This window comes from Ictalurus furcatus, chromosome 6, assembly GCF_023375685.1.
Source record: "Ictalurus furcatus strain D&B chromosome 6, Billie_1.0, whole genome shotgun sequence".
Lineage (NCBI taxonomy): Eukaryota > Metazoa > Chordata > Actinopteri > Siluriformes > Ictaluridae > Ictalurus > Ictalurus furcatus.
The window spans coordinates 12555250-12581903 of NC_071260.1; the positions used below are offsets into that span (position 1 = coordinate 12555250).

Below are 26654 nucleotides of genomic sequence, written 5' to 3' on the forward strand. Positions count from 1 at the left end.
AGCATGATGGGATGATACTTGCTTATTTGTATCATGCAGTACCACTGTGTGGAAGCATCTGCACTTATGTTTTTCCGCTTATTTATTCAGGTTTTTCCTTTTGTTTGTCATCCATCCATTGATTTCAATCAGTCTTTCTCTATTAATGTCTTTTTCTATTAACGTATTTATACAGATATATCTTGTTACTTCCTCTGTATCAACAGACCTGAGTTTCCAGGCAGCAACCCAGATCATATCTGTGCCGAAGTTTGATTCCCTCAAACTGATGCGAGATCTCAGTCAAAACTTCCCCAGCAAAGCAAGGTGAAACAAAACCCTTGGCTTTTGTATTAAGTTATGAAATAAAAGAACTTCTAAGTCTATAGTGCCCTCCAAAACTATTGGAACGGTAAGGGTAGTTGTTTAGTTGTTTTTGCTGTAGACTGAAGAAATTTGGGTTTGAAATCAAAAGGTGAATATGAGAAGAGAGTTTAGAGTTTCAGGTTTTATTTCCTGGTATTGTCATCTATACAACGTAGAACATAGCACATTTTCTATCAGAGCACCCAGTTTGTAGGTGAGCAAAACTATTGGAACATGCGACTAACACATGTTTCTTGCTAGCCAGGTATGCCCTAATAGATTGAGTGTTTAAAGAATAAATAGCTCCGAACATCTACTCTTCCTTCGGTTTCACCTGTGAAGACTGCAATTATTGTTAAAAAGGATAAGCCTACATGAAAATCAGAGCGCTGTTAATGGAGAAAAGCAAGGCATTTTGAAGCTGAGAAAAGAGGGAAAATCAATCAGAGGCATTGCGCAAACATTGGGCATAGCCAATGCAACAATTTGGAATGTCCTGAAAAAAAAGAAACCACTGGTGGACTGCGCAACAAGGATGGATCGGGCAAGGAAAACAACAACAGCTGATGACAGAAATATTATCAGTCAGCAGAAACATCACCTAAAACCTCCAAAGGGCTGGGGTGAAGGTATCACAATCCACCGTTCGAAGAAAACTTTGAGAACAGAAATATAGTGTTTTGTTTATGATCAAAAACATACAAGCTCAACTGTGAGGTAGCGTCATGGCTAGGGCTTGCGTGGCTGCTTCTGGGACAGGCTCACTAATATTTATTGAAGATTTAACTCATGATGTTAGCAGCAGAATTAATTCAGAAGTTTACAGGAATATTTTGTCTGCCAGTTTTCAGAGAAATGCATCCAAATTAATGGGGAGGAAATTTATCATGCAGCAATACAGTGATCCAAAACAACCTGCCAACTCAACAAAGGACTTTATCGGGGGGGAAAGTGGAAGGTTTTAGACTGGCCAAGTCAATCTCCAGACCTTAACCCAATTGAGCAGCATTTCACCTCCTGAAAAGGAGAATGATGGTAGAAACCCCCCAAAACAACAACTGAAAGAGGCTGTGATAAAACCCTGGAAAAGCATCGCAAAAGAAGAAACCAACAATTTGGTTATGTCAGTGAGTCGCAGGCTTGATGCAGTTATTGCAAACAAGGGATATGCAACCAAATATTAAGTTATTTCACTTGAATTTTCTTCCAGACTTATCTGTTCCTGTACTTTTGCTCACCTAAAAATTGGGTAGTCTGATACAAAAGGTTCTGTGTTTTATGCTGTTGAACACATCTAGATGTAAATACCAGGAAATAAAAGCTGAAATCCTAAACTTTCATCTCCTATCCATCTTTTGATCTCAAACCCATATGTCTTTGGTGTATAACACAAACAAATGAATTGGCCTTGCTGTTCCAATAATTTCGGAGGGGACTGTGTATGTAAAAGAACGTCTGTTTTTAAAAAATAAATTGTCAGAAATCCTTCCTGGTCCTGATTGTTGGCTTGACGTGGTGACTCCAAGTCGATTTTATTGTGTGATAGTGCTTCAGAAAGCTTTATTTGCTGTATGGCAAAGGTGCTGAGTCAGTTGCTGTTTACAGTGTTTTTACGAGTCACTGGGGATGTTGGAAAGAGCTGATGGTGACTGTGCATGTTTTACTGTCCCCACAGATCACTGACCAGAGTTGCTGTAAACCAAGAAATGAGGAAAGAAATCGAGGAGAACCAAAAGGTGCAGTTTAATAACTGCTGCTTGTAAAGAAAAAAAAATAAAGAAAAAAAATTAAAATTCCAAGGTCCATCCTATTCTGCTGTGTGTCTCTAGGAAACTTTTTGTTGAGTATATACCAATATAACCTATATTTCTACTGGTACTTTGCTTTGTATTTTGTTCCTCAGCGACTAAGCAAATCTCTGGGAATCAACCCTGGAGACACTAGTCTCTACATTAACGGAATGCACATCGATCTGGATCTTCATAACCCCTTCAGGTAGGACCTCAGAAAGTAAACAGTATCTCAATGGTCTGATAGAACAATTTATGATGTTTGCGCCTTTTATCAGTTAATGTATTACCTTTATGGAAAAAAGGCCAGAATTAGATTGTGTAAAATACAGATAATAGTGTTAAGGCCAAAACGTCTACATACACCTAGGCTGAAGACATTCAATCTCAGTTTTTCTCAATTCCACACATTTCATATTACATTTCAATTAGTGCATCTACTTTTTTCATATCATAGGTCAGTTTAAAACAATTCATTAGTGCTTTAACACACTATAGCAGAATTCCAGCAGGTCATAGTTTACATACACCAAGTTGACCATGTCTTTAAACAGTCAAGATTCCTGATTTATGATTGGCCATCTGTCATAATTAAGAGTTAATTGGGCAAGCACCTATGGCTGTATTTAGAACCAGTGCCTTTTTGGGAAAATCCAAGCAACTTGGACAAGGAGCTGCTTAGGAGCGATTTTGAAACAACAGAAGGTACTACGTGCATCTCTACAAACAGTTGTATGCAAATACATATAAAAAAAAAATTAAAAAACTTCAGATGACACGGATACTGCATCATTCAGGAAGGAGGCACAAATTAACTCTCAGGGATGAACAAACTTTGGTTTGTAAGGTTCATCTGAGCCCAAAGACAATCACAAAGGAACTGGTGAAGGAGTTGGAGGCATCAGGTACTTTGTATATACTTTGCAGCAGTATTAAGATCTATTACATCACCATGGCCTGAAAGGCTGTTGCACAAGTAAGAAGCCCCTACTCCAAGACTGGCATTAAAAAAAAAAAAAAAAAAAAAAAAAACACGGCCAGACTGAAGTTTGCAGGTGATCAACAGGAGGATGACCTAGCTTTTTGGAGGAGTATTCTCTGGTCAGATGAAACAAAAATTGGACTGTTTGGCCATAATGCTCAGCTATGTATGGGAGAAAAAGAGTGAGGTTTTTAATATAAAGAACACCATCCCAAAATTGATGCCAAAATAAATATAAAGAGTGTAATGAATCACTTTTTAGTTAAAACAACTAGTTTTTACTTAAAATTTAATTGCTTCTTCAAACATATTGTTTTCATTTAGAATTAAGTAGAGCAGCCAGCAAGTGCTCGGCTTGTTTGGGAACTTTTAAGAAAAGCCTCCTTGGTGAAGCTCCTTCAAGAAGCTGGTTGAGAATATGCCCAACAGCATAAAATAGCAAAAAAAAAAATAATTCAAAAAAACCCATAAATAAAAGTATATATTTTGATCACTGCATAATTCCATGTGTTGTTTCATAGTGTTAATGTCTTCTTTATTATTCTGAAATAGTAGGAAACCCTTGTATATGCAGATGTGTTCAAAATATTGACTGGTGTATTGGTAAATATGTTGCATTTTGTAATACATCACAACATACTGTACTTATTTCTTTATTTCCCTAAGACTTTTGCCAACTTCAGACTACCATCACTGTGTAGCATTGTAGCAGCGACATGCTTTAGCTGACTTCAGTCATTTTTCAGCACCAGGCTGATATTTTAATCTGTTAGCTTATGCATAAGTCATATGAAAATTTATCAACACATGCCTACTGAAATATGTGATACACATTGGGGACAAGGATAAACCACTTTTCTACTTTTCACTGGGCAGCATACTGGACATCATCCGAGGAGAGGCAAAGCTTCTGGAGGGGCTTCATAGCCTTGGCATTATGGGCACCACCTTGGGTAAATTTCTGCGCCTTCCTGTGACCACTGTGGAGGATGGCTATGCTCTGGACATCCGGCACTCTGCTATAATGGTGAGGTTGGAAAGAAAGTAAAGCTGAAAAGTGACAGAAATGTAAATATAGTACAAAGTGACATTAAATGACAACACATTTTGATGTACTATTTACAGCTCATTTACTTTTATTTCTACATTTTAAGTGGGTTAATGATATTGAGACAGACCCCACATACCGGAATTGGCCCTCCAGCATTCAGGAGCTGCTCAGAGCTACGTTTCCTGGTGTGATTCGGCAAGTTCGACGGAACTTCTTCAGTTTGGTTAGTTAGAACCTTATTACCTTCACTTTGTGGTAGTATAGTTCCATTATACACTACTGTATATGGCCAAAAGTTTTATGGAAACCTGACCATCACGCCCATATGTGGTTCTTCCCCAAACTATTGCCATACAGTTGGAAGAGCACAATTGTATAGAATGTCTTTGTATGCTGTAGCATTAAGATTTCCCATCACTGGAACTAAAATTCACAAACATGTTCCAACATGACAACATCCCCTGTGAGGTCCATGACATGCCAAGGTTGGTGTGGAAGAACTTAAGTGGTCTGCCCAAAGCCCTGACCTTAACCCCACTGAACACCTTTGGGATGACTCCATCCCAGGCCTCCTCTCCCGACATCACTAATGCTCTTGTGGCTGAATGAGCACAAATCCCCAAAGTCACGCTCCAAAATCTAGTTGAAAGCCTTCCCAGAAGATTGGATGCAAAGGGGGCCTAACTCGAACGGGATGTTCAACAAGCACAAATACGTGTGACGGTCATATGTTCACAAACATTTCGCAATATAGTGTATAAATATGAATTTTTATCTGTGGCTATTTTGTTTTCTTGCATAAATTGTGGTATTTCATTCAACTTCCTTTCCCAGGTTCTGTTTCTTGACCCAGTTCAAGAAGAAAGCATTGAACTAGTCAAATTAGCCGAGCTCTTTTACAAGCACAAGATTCCTCTCAGGTCTGTCACCCATTGCACAGTATTTAACAGTATTACTCAGTCGAATGTTTGATTATTTAAAACATACAATATTCTTATTTTGCTCTGACATATAACTGAATTAGTGAGTAGACATAGCAGATCAATTATCACTAGTCAGCACTTTGTATTAAAATCGAACACTTATTTCTTGATGTACTTCTTGATGTACCGCTAATTTGTGCCTAAAGATACACCCATGTGTAAGTAATTTTTTTTTTTTTTTTTTTTCATTTCTTTTAGGATTGGATTTGTCTTTGTTGTTAATACAGATGAAAAGGTAGACGGTTACATGGATGCTGGTGTTGCTTTCTTCAGAGTGTTGAACTATATCACAGAGGAGTATGACATAACCCAGGCTTTCTTATCCATGGTGTCTGTGAGTACGCCAAAAACCCTTCTCTCTGCTCTTACTTTGGAAGTACTTTTATTTTCCTTTAAGTCTGTATGGTAGCTTACCTTCGAGTTCTTTGATGTGTACCGAGAGATTCAATTGTCGTTTCTCAGGAATTGTCCCGATATCATCAGAATATAAGAGAAGAGAGGCATCAGCTAATCTCAGAGGCATGACCTGACATTAATCGAGCTCTCTGATATCTAAATTATATCTTGATGCACTTACAGATGTATAACAAAGTGGATGTTGGAGATTCCTTATCGGTTGATACTGTGACAGCATATCTGAAGAAGAAATTTCCTAAAGCTAATGCTGCCAAAATCCTTGGAGTGGACTCGAGCTATGATGATAAAAGAAAGGTAGGGTGCATTTATTTATTTATTTATTTTATAGTTTTTAATTAGTTTTGTCTGCACTATTGTACGGAAGCCCTAAGCGGCCATGGATTATTAATATTTTTCTTTGTTGTTCTCTCTTGATATTGACATAACAAAAAGTTGTTTTCTCGTGATCTCGACTTAATGTTCTCGTGGTCTTTAATGACAACCTTTAGCCACTTGTTAGCAACCGTCTTTTTCAAGACATCCATCCATCCATCTTCTACTGCTTACTCCTTCTTCAGGGTCGCGGGGGAACCTGGAGCCTATCCCAGGGAACATCGGGCACAGGGTGGGGTACACCCTGGACAGGGTGCCAGTCCATTGCAGGGCACAATCACATACACACTCACACACCCATTCATACACTACGGACACTTTAGACACGCCAATCAGCCTACCATGCATGTCTTTGGTCTGGGGGAGGGAACCGGAGTACCCGGAGGAAACCCCCGCAGCACGGGGAGAACATGCAAACTCCGCACACACATGGCCACGGTGGGAATCGAACCCCGGACCCTGGAGGTGTGAGGCAAACGTGCTAACCACTAAGCCACCGTGCGCTTTCAAGACATGTAAAAGCTTTTTTTTTTTTTTTTTAAATCCTGAGTGGGGTATTACCGATGGTTTTTTTATGTCGTAGTATAAAACCGATCATATCTTAAGCTTGTGTTAACCACAGACCTTATTTCAGGCATTTAACCAAAAAACCCGTTCAAAAACCCCATTGACTTCAGGAAGATGGATGTCCAGTACACAGGAAAATTAAGTCGACATCAAGAGAAAACGACAGAAAAATAATTAACAATTCATGGCCACTTAGGGCTTCCGTATTACTGTGAGATGCATACATTTTTATGTGGATATTTTATATGGATATGCCCAGCCACAGAGTTACATTAAACATATCCATCAGTGGTCACACTCGGAACGTTACTTTAACTCTCACATGCTACTCAGGTGCTTTAAATTAACTTTTTTTTACAGGCACAAGAGATAAAATTCAGATTAATGAAGCAACATAAGGCAAATGATAAAAAGATAAAGATTTGAATATCTTTAATAGTTACATATATTGTTGGAAATATTGAGTTTTGTAGTCATTAATAGCTATAGTTAGTAATCATGTTAATTTGCTGTCTTTTATTTTCATTTTATTTCCTTGTGGCCTACCCAAATTAATTGGGTTTCATGTTTATAATTAAGTGCATTTGATGCAATAATATACTGTAGATTGTAATGAATGGTATAATAAAATACAAATGTGTAATATATTGAAAATAGATTACAGTATATCCTGTGTAGGTTTTGGTACATGAACAAGGTATTGTGGTGTATTCTATTAAACTGTGAAGAGTAGGGGGCAAATGCTGCCCTACAGTTATTTTAAACCTACTACATGTACATGTATTTGGAGTTGTAGACTCAGTGTTCCAGTCAGTGTGCCAATTCTATAGATTTGAGTTGAGGTGATAGTGATCCTTTGACCCTCTAGGCTGGGACAGTTTTCTACAGAAAGAGTCGGCTGGGAGCTCTTCCTGTGGGTCTGTTTAATGGGGTTCCACTCAGCACTGAGGAGATGGACCCAGACGAGTTGGAGACCATCCTGCTTCAGCACATCATGGATGCCACTAACTTCTTCCAGAGAGCCGTGTTCATGGTATTCAGCATCACAATTTTATTCTTAATGTTTCTTAATGTAAGGCAAGACACTACAGTTGAACAGCAATATATATCACAATCAATCTTTGCCAGTTGAATGCTGAGAATTTTTGGACGGGAAGGTTTTTTTTTTTTTTTTTAAACTTGATATTTATGTATGCAAATGAGGCTTCATCTAACTAGATATGTATATACAGTTGTGCCCATAAGTTTGCATACCCCTTGCAGAATCTGCTAAATCTTAATACTGTTAACAAAATAAGAGGGATCATAAAAAGTTAGAAGCTGATTTTTTTTTTTTATATTCTGAATATAGAAAAGATATTTAGAGAAAATCGCTTTTAAAAATACAATATGATTTAATGTTTCCTGCAGTAGTAAGTACAAAAGTTTTCATAGCCATAAAATAAAATGAAAAGGCAAAAATATTAAAACTGAAGTTACTTCATTATCACAAATAACAAAAATGGTCAAATGATGTTTTTGTATTAAAATGTCAAAATGATAGCATTTCAACTGTTTGCATATCTGAATGTGATATACAATCCCCTCTGAAAGTATTGGAACAGCAAGGCCAGCTCTATTGTTTTTGCTATCCACTGAAGATATTTGTGTCTGAGATCAAAAGACAAATTTGAGACGATAGATCAGAATTTCAGTGTTCAGAATTTCCTGATATTTGCATCTAGATGTGTTAAACAACTTAGAACATGGCACCTTTTGTTTGAACCCACCCAAAATATGGGAACATATTTCTTGTTGCCCAGGTGTGCTCTGTTAGATTGATTGTTTAACCAGTTAATAGCGCTAAATGTCTACTCTTGGTTTGAGCCTTGGGTTTTGCCTGTGAAGGCTGAATTTTTGTTAAAAAGGATAAGACAACATGAAGACCAGAGAGCTTTCTTTGGGAGAAAAGCAAACCATTCTGAAGCTGAGAAAAGAAGGAAATCAGATCAGAGCCTTAATAAGAAAGAAACTACTGGTCAACTAACTACCAGACATCAAACAGGTTGGCCAAGGACAACAGCAGATGATAGATGATGGGGAAGAGAAAAAAACATTGTGAGAGCTGTGAAGAAAAACCCAAAAACAACAGTCTGTGACCTCAGCAACACAGTAGTGTGAAGGTTTGTGAAGGTATCACAATCCACATTCAAGGAAAACTTCGAGAGCAGAAATATAGAGGCCAAACCACTCATCAGCAGTAAGAATCAGAAAGCCATATTGGAATTCACAAAGAAATACAGAAATGGTCCACAAAAGTTCTGGAACCAAGATTAACCTCTATCAAAGTGATGGAAAGGCCAAAGTGTGGAGAAGAAAGGATCTGCTCATGATCCAAAACACACAAGCTCATGGGTCAAGCATGGTGCGGGTAGTGTCATGGCTTGGGCTTGCACAGCTGCTTCTGTAACAGGCTCACTAATCTTTATTGATGATGGAACATCTGATGGTAGCAGCAGAATGAATTCAAAAGTCTACAAAAGCATTTTGTCTGCCAATTTACAGAAAAATACATCCAAAATAATCAAGAAGAAATTTATCATGCAGCAAGACAATGATCCAAAGCACACTGCCAACACAACAAAGACCTTCATTAGGGGGAAAAATTAAGAAACAAACAACAACTAAAGTAAGCTATGGTGCAAGCCTGGAAAAGCATCACAAAAGAAGAATGCAACAGTTAGAGGATGTCACTGGGTTGCCCGCTTGCAGTTATTGCAAATAAGGGATACGCAACCAAATATTAAGTTGTATTTACTTTAATTTCCTTTAAGATATTTATTTATCTTGTACTTTTGCTCACTTAAAGATTGGGTGGTCTGTCACCAAAGGTGCCAAGTTCTAAGTTAACATGTCTAGATGTAGATTTCAGGAAATGAAAGCTGAAATTATGATCTCTCATCTCATATTCATTTTTTCAGCTCAAACCCGAATGCCTTCAGTATATAGCAAAAACAAAAGAACTGGCCTTGCTGTTCCAGTACTCTCAGAGGGAACTGTAAACATTGTCTAATAACTCATTGGCTCTTCGTCTTTATAACTGCCTCCCACCTTCTTGTGCTATCTGACCAGTTTTTAGATCCTTTTAGTTGTAATGTCTGATATGTTTGTTCTAATGCTGCCAGATTTTGAACAATTCTGTTGTAGAAATGTTATAAAATTGACAATAAAAGTTACTTATTTTTTTCTTCATTTAAAAATCATTTGAATCATTAAGAATCATTTGATGCATTTGAATTCAACTGTATTTGATCATTAATACTTGAACATAACTTTTGTCTGAAAGTTTTTTGATTGTCCTCAAATAACAGGGTCAGATCTCTGAAGGTACAGATGTGGTAGACTTCCTGATGGAGCAGCCTAACGTAGTGCCACGCATTAACCCTCTTATCCTAAGCTCAGACAGGAGGTATCTGGATTTCACAGCATCTCCAGGTAACATTGAATCAGTAATGTAAAGCGCTCACCAGTAGCAGTGACATCTCTGCATTCCTGACAGACAGCTTTGAACTTTGTTTTTGTCTAAAACTGGCAGTTTCTGATGACTGGGATGATTCACAAATGTTCTCATTTCTGGACTCCAAGGACAAGACAGCTGTTGTTTCTAAGAGAATGAAATATTTAACAAAGCATGGTAAGTGTCTGATAAGAAGGATTAGGTTTTCAAATCAATTTTGAATCTAAGACGTAATGTTCCTGACGGAATAATTTATTTTACATGCGATTATTTTTCTTGAACTTCTTTTCAACTTCTGATCCTGATCTTTATGACCGTGTTTTGTATATGAAGCTCTTGTCGCATTTTGCAATGGTCTATAGAGCATTTGATGTTTGCCGTTGACATTTTAAGTAGTTTTTAAAATGTTGACAAATGATTTGTCTCTGGTTAGACACGTGTCCTGGTAAAAGCTCCTGATTTTTCCATAAATGCTGCAGAAATTTTCATGTTATTCTTTTGCTGTAGAAGAGGAGATGGTATACGGAGTGACCTTTTGGATTGTTGCGGATCTTGAGCAAGCCTCTGGAAGGCAGATTCTGCTAAATGCATTAATACATATGGTGAGATATTGCTTTTATTTGCACTTGGTTGGCACCCCATGAAATAGATCATCTTCAGAGAGCAAAAGACATATAATTCCATGTTTTGATAGGTCTGGTCTGTGGTATGTGCCCACAGAATGTTGGGACACATTTTAGATTAAAATTTCCAATGTATTATTTTTAAAAATCTTCACACATCGGCTTACATCCCTGCACATAAAGGGCAGTGGAACACTTTTTTTTTTTTTTTTTTTTTTTTTTTTTTTAAAAAAAGAGTAATACATCAAGGTGGAAAAATCATACATGGGTTTAAAAATTATTTATTTTTTTTTTTTACACATTAACAAATGTATTTAAAAATTAATTATCAATTTATTTGTGGGTAATGTCTTGCGATTCACTTATTGTATCTTCATGAGCGTAACTGCCATTTTATATCGGGCGCAGGTCTTGAATTAATTGTGAAGGTTTCATTTCTTTGTTTTCTTGCATTGGTTTAGTAACTATAACATAATAATAATATGTACTGACTGTAAGTTTAGTGTAAACATGCATTTCCATTACATATGATCAGGTATACAGCTTGTTAAGCTGAAATTTTGTCTTCTGCGCTCTGTGGAAGCTAGAATTTTGATATTCAGGTTTGGATTTTGATCATTACATAGCAAATATAGCATTTATAGTGTAATTATTAAGAAACCGCTCTGTGTGCACCTTAGCCTAACATGGTAACTTGTTGGGCGTGCTCGAAATGAAATAAATAGCTTAGACTACTGAAATTGAGGTACGTTTAATTTTTAAAAAAATGTTTAATGATACAAGTTTCATCTGCGTAGAACTCCACAGTGGTTGTTGGTTAAAAAAAAAAATTGCAGATGCAACATAACTCATTAAATATTTTTTGGTTATGAAACTTTTTGCTCATTAAATACGTTGTAAATCCTTTTGGATGTGAGAAAAAATTTGTAGACCGTTGCCGTTTTCTGCGCATCACTAACCTTTAATTTTTGCGCTTGCAGAAGTCCAGTAGTTCCAGTAGCCGTGTTGGTGTGATTAATAACCCCAGTGACCAACCCACAGAAGACAACAGCAGCTTATACAGAGCAATCTGGGCCTCCTTTCTCACACAAAGCACCAAGAATACTCTCGATTTCACCTTAAAACTTCTCAAAGAAGAGACTGTGCAACTCCTCACACAGGGCACCAAGATTAAAGACCTACTCTTAAAGGTTAGCAGAGCCGACAGTGACCATTTAGCAGGACTAAGTGATACTGAGCAAGAGTTGGTCCTGTTTATTCGTCGTTTGAATTGATTTTCCAAATAACCAAAGGGTATTTTTGTTTGTTTTTTTCCCCATGAATACGACTTGTCTTTCCTTATGTTGTGCATTTTGATTTTGTTTGTATCTCCCTTGTGCAGTTTGTAATCTTTCATGAGCTAGACAAGCAGAGGTGTACACAGTTTATACCCCTGCTGATTGTGCTTGGTTCAGCCATACCTGATGAGCTGTGATGAGATGTTGTTGTGTATGTGCTGAGTCTTACTTCTGTAGGGACATTGATCCATGTGTCTCCTGCAGAAAATGAACCAATTTGGAACGGATTAGTCATTGAAGACATGTTTATGTCCCTGTCTATGTCTCTTAAATCCCGTTTTAAACAGGAAACTGCACTGTAAACTGAGATGTGAAACAGTATATGAGCAGGGCGCTATGAGAGCTTGTGCTGCAGGATTTTTATGATTATGCCGGTAATGGTATTTTTGTTTCTCCTCTCTCCTTTGAGGGTTTGTGGAAATCTGAATAATTTATGTCTGCAAAACAAATGCTCCATTGACACACAAGCCAATGTTTAATTGCCAGTAAAATGAATGTAACAGCTTGGTTGATTATCATATCTTTCTGTAAGTACTGTAATGTTTGAGTTTTTTGAGTGGGCTCTCTCTTAATAATTGAGTACATTGTTTTGTGCTGTAGTCCATAAAATTAAGCAGGACTGTAAGCTTGTATCACGAATATCGGTAATGAAAATATCACATGCCTCCTATATTATATTACATTACCATAGTTTTATATTTCATATATATGGTTTAGACAAGTGTTCATGTGCCCTGAGTTTATTATACAACGAAAAGATGATTTGATATAGCTGAACCTTTCTGTGCCTTCATAGACTCATGTAGATTCATAGGTGTATGTATCGCTGTGCTGCAGGGCATGGACCACGATGCCTTTGAGAAGAAGTTCAACACTATGGAGTTGGGATTTTTGAACAGCCAGCAGAGATTCTGTCAGGAGCTGCTGAAGGTGAAAGCAGGGCAGACTGCTGTGGTCAGCAATGGCAGGGTGAGATGCTACATGTGTTTGGTTTTTTTTCCTCCTACACTTTATACATGGCCAACTTTACTTCTGAGAGGAACGTGATCTAGTCTCTCCAATGTTAGCTGTTTCGAAAAAGAAACACCTACAAATATAGAATAGTTTATAAACAGTCTACTACGGAAGAGGCCATGTATTATTATTATTTTTCTTTATTGTTTTCTCATGATCTCCACATAACACAAAAATTCTTTCTTGTGATCTGGACTTTAATTTCTCGTGGTCTTGATATAACAAACCGTTGTTTTCTCGTGATCTCAACATAGCAAAAGTCTTTTCTCATGACGTAATTTTATCATGAGAAAATCTCGTGCCTTGGGAATGGGACCGGTGCGCATACACGTCGGTGTCTGACCCGACAGCCTCCTTCTCAAGTTTCGGACACTAACGTGGAAGTTGTCAATCACTGACACACACAGAGCTATTTCAGCTCGAGTGAGTCCCTGATCAAAGTAAAAGACAATTTTGTTCATCCATGATGCTGCGGGAAGCTTTAGCTGCCTCCAGAACAATAAAAACATGTTTTGCAAAGTACACAGAAAAATTACGTTTTATCCGTTTTATTAGGAAACTGGCTGATGGGTGGTTTTAAGAATCCTGAATATTCTGTGGGTCCGTTCTTCTGCAGACTTCGTCTGTCACACTTGCTTCTTTAGGTTCAAGACATCTTTGGTGTTTTCATCTGAAAAGTGATTTGTAATCATACCACAGCGCTGTTGAATTCTCAATCCTGATAGATCAGAAGGTGTTGATTAATATTCTATAACAGCGACTCTGACAGCAGTGTCGCTGCAAGACAAATCACAGATTTATATTAATGCTCTTATTCGATAGTTATTGTTTCTGCAGCAACAAATCAATCACAGTGACTTGTATGGCGGACTCATAATTTAAACCTAATACAACAGATTTTTAAAAATGTATTGTTTAACAAAGGAAAATGTAAGGATGACCTATATAATAAAAAAAAAGATGACTTTATAGTTGGTAAAACATAAGTGATAGAAGGAACGCACTTGTTTTGTGGATATTCCACAACATTAAACGTAACTATAAACAGACAAAAAGTATGACTTTATGTGCTTTGCGTCGAGCCACATCACACCAGCCCATCTTTGATTTTCATATAACAGCAGGCCAACATCTATGAGAAATAAAATAAGGGTGTCTAAGACTGTACTGTACTGCATGAATATGAAGATGCAGAATATGTGGCCAACGGCAAATCTCACAGATAGTGAACTACAGTCAGATCAGTCAGGACAAAAGTTCTTGTTATTATTTTAGCTGTCTACCACAGTATACTGGAGTCAAAATTTAATAAATAAAAAACAACCTAATGCATTAAATTGTCATTTAAATACTTGGTTGCAAATCCTTTGAAGTTAATGACTGCCTGAAGTCTGGAACCCATAGATGCTGATGGGGTTTTTTCCCCTTGTGATGCTCCGCCAGCTTTTTACTACAGCTGTATTCAGTTCCTGCTTGTTCTTGTGGCATTTTTGCCTTTAGTTTTGCCTTCAGCAAGGGAAATGCATGCTCACTTGGATTCAGGCCAGGTGAACAACTTGGCCATTAAAGAACATTCCACTTCTTTGTCTTAAAAATTGTCTTGGGTTGCTTTCAGAGTATCCTTCTGGTCATTGTCCATCTTCACTGTGAAGCGCTGTCCAATAGATTTTGAAACATTTGGCTAATTTGAGCAGATTCTATAGCCCTATACACTTCCGAATTCATCCTGCATCTTTCCCCAACAGCCACATCATCAATAAATGCAAGAGAACCAGCTCCATTGACAGTCATACATGTCCATGCCATAAGACAAGGTGGCATGCTTTTTGGATCACGAACAATTCCTTCCCTTCTCTGTACTCTTCTCAACCCATCATTATGGTACTCTGTTGTTCCAGAACCCTTTTAGATTTTTGGCAAACTCTAATCTGGTCTTCCTGTTTTTGAGTCTTACCAGTGGTTTTCCACAAACTTGTGATACTCTGGTGAAGTCTTCTCTTGATTGTTGACAGATACAGCTACCACCTGGAGGGTGTTCTTGATTTGGCCAACTGTTGTGACAAGGTTTTTCTTCACCAGGGAAATAATTCTTCTCTCATCAGCACAGTTATTTTCAATAGTCTTCTGGGCCTTTTGGTGTTCCATGAGCTCACAAATGCATTATTTTTAAAAAGAGAGTAGCTGATTTGGTCAAACCTAATTCTTTTGATATCTCTCTGCTGGGTTTGTTTTTTAGCCTTGTTCTTTAGCTTTTTAGCCAAAGAGCAGTGGCAGCTCTTTGGACAGTTCTTTTGGAGTTAATAGGCAATGCAAATACCACACTTGAAATCAACTCCAAACCTTTTATGTGCTTACTCATATGTAAAATAATGATGGAATAACACACACCTGGCCATGATACAGCTTAGCAATCAATTATCCCTATACTGATCATCAGATTTGGATGTAAACATTCATTATACTATTTCAACTCCAATACAGTGTGGTACACAGCTAAAATAACAATAACTGTCATTGTCCAAATATTGATGCACCTGACTGTATATTGTGATATTAATATCTGAACTCTTGGCCATCTATTTGCTCAGCTGTAGATTCTATATGCGGTGATTCATGAGTAATGATGGTCTGTAGTCCCTATCTGACACCCACTGTCACACAGCCTGGCATCCCAATCTTTCCTGCCATTTACTCAGCATGCAACATTTTCTTCGGGTCACAGGTGAGTGTGTGCAGTGTGTTGCAGACACTATTTTCTCAGCAGCCTTGCCACTGGCGTGAAAGCACAGGCAGGCACCAGCATGCGACAGTCCTGACACTTCATATTACTGTCCATATATAGGAGCCTTAAAGGGAAAACCCAGCCAATTTCACACACCAAGTTCACTAATGCTGCGTTCTTAGAGCAGATTTGAGCTTCTTGTTCTTGGTATTAAAGGTCTTTAATTGCTAATTATCTTCACTTGAAGTGTTTTAAGTGTTCGGTTATCAACAGCAATTATGCTAAACTGACAGCTTTTTAGAGAATGTCAAGTAAAAATGTGCAAAATGGCCCCAAAATTATAGCACTCAACTTTTTCTGATGATCAGGGATGCCTTCATAATTGAGCCAAGAGCAAGCAACATATTTATGCCACATTGAGGGACAAAATAAAGGAAACCCCATCATAAAGTCTTGAGGCACCACAAGCTGCAGGAACACTTCCCTCACTTGGTGCTTTGATATGTATGAGAGAGTGCTCTATCTAATACATCAGTTCACTCAGTGCTGAGTTGGGTTGAGATTTGATGAGTGTGAAGGCCATAGCATATGATTCACATCATTTTCACACTAATCTATCCATTCATTGAGGTCTTGTGCCCTGTGGATGGGGTTATCATCATCTTGATTGAGACCAGTCTCAGGATAGAAATGTCCATCATAGGGTAAAGTAGAGATGCACCGATGAATCGGCCAATAATCAGTTCGTTTAAAATCGATAGTTTAAAAGCAGCCCATGGTCAGGGCCGATTGTATCCTGTCAATCAAAAGAGGGTGGGAAAACACATCGAATTCCTGCTTTGTGTAAAAGTGATGTCTCTTGTATGGAATTACTTTGAATTTGGTGACCATGACGACAAAACTGCAGTTTGTAAGCTCTACACTGCTATAACTTTACACCGCTTGCCGCAGCAGAGCAGAAGGAGTGCGTATTTTTTTCGGTGTGCATGCTAACGAATGAGTGCTTTTACACCGGATGCTGCGGCAGTGAAGTGGGAGTTTCAGCGTCGAGTCAAAAATTATTTATTTATTTTTTGCCGCACTGCTCGAGCTGAATTAAAGCGCCAGTGCACGGTTAAAAGATTTAAATGAAGATGAGTTGACAAAAAAAGTATATATTGCACAGAAAAATATTTTTGTCGAGTAGTATATTTCATATCCAGTTAATGTTAATATATACAAAGTTGATATTATATATTACCAGTTTGATGTTAATGATGAAGTAGAAATGCTTTTGTTTGTGGTGAGTGAATGTGAGACTAACAGCAGGTTTTTAGAATTCAGTCAATGTTAATATGAATTAATAACATTCAATAAGTTAAGAAATCTTACTTTAATCGTCAGAATTTTCATGTGTTAATGTTAATTAGAGTATTGTGTTTTCTGTTTATGAGACCAGTTACTGTGAAACAACTTGCTGAAATGGAGAAGATAACGTTTTTATTTGCATTTCTTTCAGAATTGTGGAATTAATTATTATTCATTTAAAGTAAGGTATAAAGGCAGAACCACCAAACTGTCGGTATCGGCTTCGGCCGGCATCACTCTGAATAATCAGCTATTGGCAATGGCTGAGAAATTTACTATCGGTGCGTCTCTAGATAAAGGTGATCAGGTAGAATAACTATGTATTGATTTGAAGTGATGCTTCCCTTTCACAGGACAAATGAACTTTTAACCATGGCAACAAAATGCATGAGCATAGAGTCACTGTTTTTCCTTTAATTTTATTTACCTGACTGAAGCAAATTAAAGTGGCCATCTGGCGTAGAGATTAAAGAAATGTGGTAACTCGCATGTCTCATTAGCATTAAAACCATTAACCATACCATGGCTTTGATGTTGCTGGAAATAAGCCATCTTCTACTCAGACAGGAACAGAATCTACTAATTTCTGTTAGTTTATTTTTTCTTACTCTAATTCTTTCACTCTAATACATACCTTCCTTGCTGTGTGTATGTGTGTGTGCGTGTGTGTTATATGTGATAAGAATAATATTTCCTGTCCCTCTCTAGGTCCTGGGTCCATTTGCAGAAGAAGAAGAGTTCAGCACAGATGACTTTCACTTGCTGGAGAAACTCACGCTCAGCACCTCGGCAGATAAGATCAAGGCTAAAGTAAAGCAAATGGGCTTGACGCCCAAAAAGTATGCACCTCCTTCCCCATCTCTTGAGATTCATAAAACAAACATAGAGACATATGTTTTGTTTAGCCATCATAGCTGAAGTTAGCATGGTTTTGACTGTTGAAAAATTCTCACAAAGAATAACTTAACAAAGGGGTGCCAAGATAATTTCAGGCAACAAGGCCGTATTACACGTAGTCAATTGTGCCAGACCATAAACATCACCCAAGAATACTTCAACAACAACTCGTAAATGTGTTAATATATCTGTATTTATCATAACGGTACATTGTGATTGCACAAATGGATTAAAAATATGTAAGGAATAACACAGGACAGACTAAAATAATGCGATACCCCTCAGAAATGCATTAGATTCATATAACAGCACAGTCTGGAGTGTGTTATTCTGGTTATACCACAGTGATTACACTGTGTCATTTATTAATAAATGACATGTTGCACAGTTTATAGTTAGATTTAATGTTGTGGAACGTCTGAGAGACAAGTTTGCTCCTGTTTTTACCTACATTATAGCTGCTACAATCATTCATTCCTTCGTCAGCCTCTCTCTCTCTCTCTCTCTCTCTCTCGCTTTCCCTCTCTCTCAGAAAATAAACCCAACTTTTCATTTTACAGAGAACCCAGAAACCATAAACTCTGCACTCTCTTGAAGACTTTGCTGCACTGGGAAACGTTTACTCTCACAAAACACTTACAACCGAGACTCCTTCAATAAATGTTAAAAAAAAAAATGTCTCTTGGAGAAGTCACCAACATCAACAATTATACAATTTACTTTGTTGAGCAGCATGTTTAAAAAAAAACAAAAAAAAAAACATTTATTATTAATCTTAGATTACAGTGCATCCGGAAAGTATTCACAGCGCTTCACTTTTTCCACATTTTGTTATGTTACAGCCTTATTCCAAAATGGATTCAATTCATTATTTTCCTCAAAATTCTACAAACAATACCCCATAATGACAACGTGAAAAGTTTGTTTCAAATCTTTGCAAATTTATTAATAATAAAAAACAAAAAAGCACATGTACGTAAGTATGTGTACATAACCTTTTTAGCTTTTGAATGAAGACTTGCACATCGTTAGCACATTTTGACAGTAGTTGAGTTTTATTGCTCTGTTTTGCCCTCTAGTGGAATTATGGAGACTAACTGTTTTAAAAAACAACCAAAAAAAACACTCTTAATTCAATTATGGTCAACAACACGATTGTATTTTAGGTTTCTAAATTTATTTGGTGGGCTAGATTAGAATCTTTATCATGCTGTTCCTGGACCACAAGCAATATTTTTTAACACGTTTATTGATTGATACTAATATAAATAGAGGCTTTAGGCATCCCAGTGATGTACTGCTTTTTTCCTCCCTAGTGCGTGCGATCTTATTATGAAAGTGGATGCTCTCCTCTCAGCTGCTCCCAAAACAGAGGCCAGGAAGGATGTCAAATTTGTGAAAGACAAACACAGGTGACTAATCATTTTTCAACAAAAACAAACGAAATCATCCCTCTTGTGTGATGTGCCAAATTTCAGTTGGTTTGCTAAAATAATCAACATGCCGGATTTGATTCATGCTTGCAGTGTTTTGCACCTTTCCCCACGGGAAGATGAGGTGTTTTTTGATGTGGTTGCAACTGTGGATCCGCTCACAAGGGATGCTCAGAAGTTGGCCCCGTTATTGATCGTAAGAGCTGCTGCTAATTGATTGTGTGTTGGGTGAGAATGCAGCCTCCTTCTGTGCACAGTGAATACTGTTCCAGTTTACTGACCTAGCACTCATCACTGGCTGAGTAGCTGCTAGTGCCAGATTTGTGCTTAAGCCTCTGTGGTGTGCTGAATAAAGTACTTAAATAAGAGCAATGGCCATGAACTCTGAGCTTTAGGCTGATAACTCCTTGCTGAATCCTGTGGTGTGTGTGTGTGTGTGTGTACTGCTCCTGCAGGTCCTTGGTCAGGTGGTAAATTTGAGGGTTCAGTTGTTCATGAACTGCAGAGCCAAGCTGTCAGAGATGCCCCTGAAGAGGTGAGAGATGGTACCAAATTAACCTTTCTGTTCCATGTGTGTCAAAACAAACACACACACGCTTTTAAGACATCGACAAGGCAGAACTCCACCGGTTCTGATTTGTACCTTATCAACACAATGAGTTCATTAAAATATTACATTACTTTTCATTAAGTCTTACAAACACAGAGCCTTCTGTGAGTTCTGTCAATGTTAAAACTTAATCTGGCAAATACAGTGTGACCCACTGCACTGAAAATGATTTCTTTATACTAATGGCATTTATGCCCCCGTAATGAAGGCCCAGTTTTAATGTATACACATACATGCTCTGAGGACGAAATTTATTCTGCATGCGTACTAGGGATGCGTAATAATATTTAATTTTAATTGTTATTGCTGTAATGGCCTTTGCAATATAGATATTCCAAAAGCCTATAATATGCAAATGAGCAAGTTTTCAGTTTGCGCTTAGCCTTCTGACCAGTCATAGAGGTTCCTGGTATGTTTCCTATGCGTGATAAGTCATAGCATTGGCATGGTCAAAAAAACATTAGATTTTATTATTGTCAAGTTAATGAACGGTCGGGTCAAGTTCATCTGATCTACCAAAACATAAGTTGCCATTTTATCAGGGTATTTTATTTATACAGTTACAAAATATAGCCCACAATGTATTATGTTCCCTTTACACCATGTTTTTTATTTTTTGACTGATGGACTGGGTGGGAGGATTGACAAACTCTACATAGCAATATATGGGCTACAGTTTTAATTTGTACACCTATAAAGTGACCTATATGTTCGCATGGTGTCTGTACTACACACATACCCGCATTATAAAAGTATCATTTTCTCTGTGTTTGTTGATTCTATCCATCAGCTTCTATCGTTTTGTTATGGAAGCCGACGTGGCTTTCTTGGGGAACGACACGCTGTCACCGGGCCCGATGGCTCGCTTCACTGAAATCCCAGAATCCCCGTTGCTTACGCTGAACATGATCACACCAGAGAGCTGGATGGTGGAGGCAGTCCAGAGCCCATACGACCTAGACAACATTCACCTACAAGAGGTACTTGTGGAAAAACTGGTGTGTTTCTTGTTAAACATAGCGAAGCATACTCTTTTTGTCAATATAGATAAAGTAGTTTTGAAACAGATCTTTACATAGTATTGGGGGGGTCTTCTCAAACACCACATGGATGATGCGGTAGCAGCCATAGTGCACCAGAACGCCCGGCACACGCCAACTATTAGTGCAGAGGAGAGAGTGATGTAGCCAATTCATAGATGGGGATTATTAGATTATTACAATGTCCGATTGTGCTGTGTACTCTCAGGTCAGTGGTGTTGTAAACGCAGTGTATGAACTGGAGTATCTGCTGCTGGAGGGCCACTGTTTCGACCTGTCCACAGGTCAGCCTCCACGAGGACTGCAGTTTACACTCGGAATGAAGCAGGAGCCACTCATGCATGATACCATCGTCATGGCCAACCTGGTAAGAACAAACCTAGGGATGTGTTAAATATCAACAAGGGTTTTCGTGGGTTGGATTGGTTTTCCAAATCAGATTTTAATTAATAGTCCATGTACAAAAAAATTATCGTATTAGTGTGTCTCAAGAGCAAAATATAATTATTTTCTAAAATTAAAGAGCTATATTCAGTGAAAAGATCAAAGAGTTCTGCAGCAAACGGTATGGCCTTCAAAGAACCCTGATCATTTCACCTGTAGAGACAGAAGCAAGTAAAAGCCGATTTCTGCAGGAGAAACCTTTTTTAAAAATCTTCACGATGCTTGAAGCCAGTGTTCATTTGTTGTCAAATAGAGAATAGGAAGTATGTTATTTCTTTTTTTCATATTTTTTATGTATCTAAGACTCTGCAGGACTGCAGCTTAAACCACAATATTAAATGTCAAATGCATTTTGAATTTTGAACTCTGAATGTGTACGATGTGCGAGGTAATATGCTTTCACGCATCCGTTGTTAATTCTTACGTCTTGATTGTGCTCTAACTTGTTTTGCAGGGATACTTCCAGCTGAAGGCTAACCCGGGTGCCTGGATCCTGAGGTTGCGTAAGGGACGTTCTGAAGACATTTATCAGATACAGGCGTGAGTAGGGCTTTATCTTAGGAGAAAGAAGCCCATTGTGAGCATCAAGCTTAATCTACCAGATAGAAACCGCTAAAGTGGTAATAGCTGTTAAAGTTTATTGTGATTGCCATGTATAATTTTCTACCTCTAAGCGGGGTGAGCGGTGGATCCAAATGGAAGTTTAGTCCCTCTTAATGAATTATATAACGTCCCACAATGGCTGTAAGTGTGACGGATTGACATGGATACTAGAAAATAGTGCGTGCGTGTGTGTGTGTGTACAAACATCTAAAACCAGTGAAATTCCACTTGATCTGAAAGTGAATGTGCACTGCTTTTTATGCTAACAATGAAGCCTGGTAATTTGTAGATTGAGGGTAAGAAATTGCAATTTAGAATAAACTGCAGTGCCTTGCTTTCCTTTTTTTTCCCCCCATTCCAATCTCCCTTTTCGCTAGAGGTGCTCCCTTAGAGGCTGGGCTCAAATCGCACACAAATCACATCAAATCAAAAGATTTGTCCATCATTTCTGTAGACAAATCTATACCCTGGCAGCACCATTATTCTTCAGGTTAACAATTTGTGTGTATGGAGAGAAAACCTGTAGTGCATTCACTCACGCACGCGTGTCTGTGACAGATGAGAACATGATTGATGGTCCTGCCAATATAATCAGGACAGACCGTTTAATTAATGACCTCGGTATAAGTAAGTTGAAAGAAAACTGAAATAGTCCACCGTGTCCTGTGTCACTGGGTGTATGTGTTTTGTTTTTTTTTTGTTTGTTTTTGTTTTTTGTATACATGAGGGTTAAGCGTTGACGGTTAAGTTTATTTAAATATGAAACGTACCAAATGCCCCACTTATGAACAGACATGTTTGGCGTCCTGAAGTCTGCTTCTCTAGTTTTGCTCTGGACATTACAGTCACCTGACTTGAACCCCATAGAAAATCTCTGGTGGGATTTAAAGAAGGTGGTTGCAGCACACAAACTCAAGAATATTACTGAACTGAAGGCCATTGCTCATGAGGAATGGGCTAAGATTCCTCAGGAACGCTGCCAGAAGCTATGCATCTCGTTTGCAGCAGGTCATAACAGCAAAAGTTTGCTCTACTAAGTACTAAAGATGCTTGCCATGAAGGGGTTGAATAATTTTGACACTGGAGAAATCATTATAAGTTGTATTTTCAGTTGAATTTGGGGAAACCACTTGATGCATTTGTTGTGTTGAACAATTTCAATTGCTTTTGTTTGATTTGTTCATTGCAAACAGCTGAAAGTCTGTAAATTTTGACAATAAACCTGATTTGCAATGGGGGTTGAATCATTTTGATTGTAACTGTAAGTGGTTTAAGATAATAAAGAGCAGCTACAATAATAGTGGCTTATTAGATAATAACATAAATGTGGCTACACTGAAGTATGCAGTAGTACAACAATGTAGTTCCTTCTGTTTCTGTTAATCTTAACATGTGACACCGTAACATAATGTGCTCAATTCCTAGGTTTTACTCTAATGACATGAAGATTACTACTGTACTTGTCTACTGCAGATACAGTACTGTGCAAAACTCTTAGGCACCCTATTTTTTTTTTAGTACAAACTTTGTTACAGATTTATGACGTCTACATTATTAAGTCAGTACAAAAAAAAAAAATTTTAGATTTCAAAACATTAGTTTTCCAGCACAATATGAAATGTTACAGATACATTTTTGTATGTCAGTAAAGAAAGCACCATATTATGTAAGAAACACTTTTCAGACATAAATTACTCTTACTTTTGTCATTATTGTTTACTGCTCTGTATAGTATTTTTATTAATATAGAAACATTTCATTTCATTATTTTTGAAGGCATCTTTGCTCTGCAGCATTTCTTTGCAAAAGACTTTTGCACAGTACTGTATATAGTTGCTCTGTTGTGCAGGCGTTCTTTTACTGTCAGTAATGCAGGATTTTTTTTCATCCCGTTATGTCTAGGCACGATGGAACAGACTCACCTGCAGATGCTGGAGATGTTATAGTGATGCTCAACAGCTTTCACAGCAAGATCATCAAAGTCCGAGTGAGTGTTCATGCATGGTGTGACATACTGATTTATGCAGCACTAGAATCTTATGTGAATCAGACTACTGACATATGATTGCTGCATGATTGCTGTTTTTGTGCGGGGGGGTTTCCCCCTCAAAGTTTACTGCATGTTAATAATCAGGAAATTAACAGTACACTGACATTTATGTCTTTAAAGCCTACATACACATAAACATTTCATACTGTTCATAAATTGTCTGTCTATGGCATGTAGGTTCAGAAAAAGCCAGAGAAAATCGATGAAGATCTTCTGAGTGAATCGACAGAAAGCAAAGGCCTGTGGGACTCGATCACGAGGTACGTCAAGCGTATATCGAGTTTGCAGGTGTATGGTCAAGATGAGTTTATTGTGTATTTGGCAATTTCACCCAGTGGAGTGAAGGGTGTGTTTGACTTGATATAGTTTTATAGACAGTCTAGACTAGAGACATGAATGAGAGAAAGCTTTTTAACGTGTTTATTTTTCTGTGCACTGATGGTGGGTTTTTGAGAGGTTTATTTTTTTATTTATTTCTTATTTCTGCCGAAGTGTGCGTCACAGACATTTTCCACTGTAGTATCCCAAAGAGTATGCGCGTGTGTGTGTGTGTGTGTGTGTGTGTGTGTGTGTGTGTGTGTGTGTGTGTGTGTGTGTGTGTGCGCGCACATGTATGTGTTTACATGTTCATTTCAATGAACCGCTGTGTTAATTTTTGTAATCTGTCTCTTCACTGCTGTCTGTGTCAAGTGTGTGGAGTACTTTGGAGAAAAGGTAGGGAGCCAAAACTTTTAAATCTATAATCTACCCTCTCATCTACTTCTAACACCTTGGCGTTTGGGTTCATCTTTGTATCTACAGTTAGTTCAGAGAGGAAATTACAGAACTGACAGAATAAATGAAGGTTGCAATTTTACTTAGGTGTCTACTTAGATGACAGGAAGCAGGATCTCCAGCACCAGCCGTTTACTAACGAGTAGCATTCATTTTAATATTAATCTTAACAGGCACTAATAAGTGCTTATTCAACTAGTTTATATGTTCATAGTAATTCTGCTGAATGTATAGTTTTTTTGTAGTTCACTAGTTTTCCTCCCATCTTCCACTTGTTCAGAATGAACAAGAACAAGACCATTTTAAATGCTGCACTAATTCATCCACCATTCGACTTTTTTCAACACGGAGTCACTTTTCTGGTGAAGGGCTGGAAATATTTCGGTGGCGTAGGATTGAATTAAGTCTTTGATGTTTCATGTGTCTGGTCCTGCTCTTCACCCTTCATGTTCGCACACATGCAGGTGTTCAAAAAATTTTTAAATAGATATTTAATACGTCCCTACAAATAATCATCTGCTGTATGTAACCATCATTTTAAACAAGTTTACCGAGTTGGTCATTTACAGAAAACCTATGGTTTGAATTCACAAAGTGAATTTGAAGGGCGAAGTGCTGTCTTTGATTTAAGCCACGAATGACTACTGTGCACAGGCACAAATTAAGAAAAAATTGTCTGGTAAAGAAAAATTATTTGATTTGCCTAAAAGATACAATTTTTTATAGTACAATTGAGACACATTTATGGCATTTTGGCAGAAGCCCTTATCCAGAGCAACTTGCATATCTTTCATTTATACAACTGAGCAATTGAGGGTTAAGGGCCTTGCCAAAGGGCCCAACAGTGGTAGTGGCAATGCTGGGGCTTGAACTCCTGACCTCCTGATCAGTAACCCAGAGCCATTTTGAATATTGTTCATTCAGAATACAGTCTATTGTTTCTCAGTGATGTCTGGGAAATACCTGGTATAATCCCCAATCTCGCCATAAAACGTGACTCTAGCCAAAAAGTCTGTTGTTGAAAGGACTTGGACGAGCACAGATATCCCATTTGTGCTTCATTTCCCTCTCACACTTTATCCCTTGATTTACGGGTATCTGCATCTGCTGATCAGCCACTTAGAGTTTTCAGCAAACAAATCTGTCTGGAAAACTCACTCTTTACAAATGGCACAACGTGTGACATCCTCCAACAAAGTGAGGACCTTCAACTTGTTTCTATTTAACAGATTTATTTTTCCGCAAAATGCAGTAATAGCTATTTCATGATTAATAAAGCAGGCATGACTGAATAAAAGCTGTCCTTAGTGAATGCGTTCCTCAGCTGCCCTGAGCCAATGCATTATTTAGAATTATTATGCTAGATGGTTTATTATGTAAGATGAATTCCATGCAAGGTTAGTTTTGATAAATCCCACACTTTGCATTTTCGCATTAAAAGATTTGTGCATTTGCATCATTGATAAAAGAGCCCCCATATTTTATAATAATTATATATTTTATAATAATAATAATAATAATAATAATAATAATAATAATAATAATAATAAATAAGTAGAAGTAGTAATAAAAACTACAACAATGCATACACGCGTTGCTTACTTTTTCAAAATGATTTTTCCTGTACTATCATTTTTTGCTGTAACACCCCACTCAATATCATTTCCTGTCACAAGTCCATCACTCTATGCTCTGAGGGAAAACTGCCATGCAAGAATTACTTTACTCATATCTAACTTTAGAAATGATTAAAAATG

At 37.7% G+C, this 26654-nt stretch overlaps 1 protein-coding gene across 3 annotated transcripts in view; it reads left to right on the top strand.

The window, feature by feature from the left end:
- Positions 1 to 26654, top strand: part of uggt2 (UDP-glucose glycoprotein glucosyltransferase 2) — a 49896-nt gene that overhangs the window by 14601 nt on the left and 8641 nt on the right. For 2 of the 3 annotated variants that reach the window (XM_053626530.1, XM_053626531.1), the window contains exons 10-33: positions 207 to 306; positions 2021 to 2081; positions 2249 to 2340; positions 3994 to 4144; positions 4272 to 4391; positions 5003 to 5088; positions 5350 to 5485; positions 5731 to 5862; positions 7376 to 7540; positions 9858 to 9981; positions 10082 to 10180; positions 10511 to 10605; positions 11607 to 11816; positions 12801 to 12932; positions 17755 to 17885; positions 19260 to 19355; positions 19470 to 19572; positions 19832 to 19911; positions 20777 to 20966; positions 21235 to 21393; positions 21925 to 22010; positions 23976 to 24060; positions 24301 to 24383; positions 24814 to 24837. In XM_053626530.1, the coding sequence (XP_053482505.1) occupies positions 207 to 306; positions 2021 to 2081; positions 2249 to 2340; positions 3994 to 4144; positions 4272 to 4391; positions 5003 to 5088; positions 5350 to 5485; positions 5731 to 5862; positions 7376 to 7540; positions 9858 to 9981; positions 10082 to 10180; positions 10511 to 10605; positions 11607 to 11816; positions 12801 to 12932; positions 17755 to 17885; positions 19260 to 19355; positions 19470 to 19572; positions 19832 to 19911; positions 20777 to 20966; positions 21235 to 21393; positions 21925 to 22010; positions 23976 to 24060; positions 24301 to 24383; positions 24814 to 24837 (2740 nt within the window). The remainder of the gene's footprint in view (positions 1 to 206; positions 307 to 2020; positions 2082 to 2248; positions 2341 to 3993; positions 4145 to 4271; positions 4392 to 5002; positions 5089 to 5349; positions 5486 to 5730; positions 5863 to 7375; positions 7541 to 9857; positions 9982 to 10081; positions 10181 to 10510; positions 10606 to 11606; positions 11817 to 12800; positions 12933 to 17754; positions 17886 to 19259; positions 19356 to 19469; positions 19573 to 19831; positions 19912 to 20776; positions 20967 to 21234; positions 21394 to 21924; positions 22011 to 23975; positions 24061 to 24300; positions 24384 to 24813; positions 24838 to 26654) is intronic. The other variant, XM_053626533.1, reaches the window with a different exon arrangement.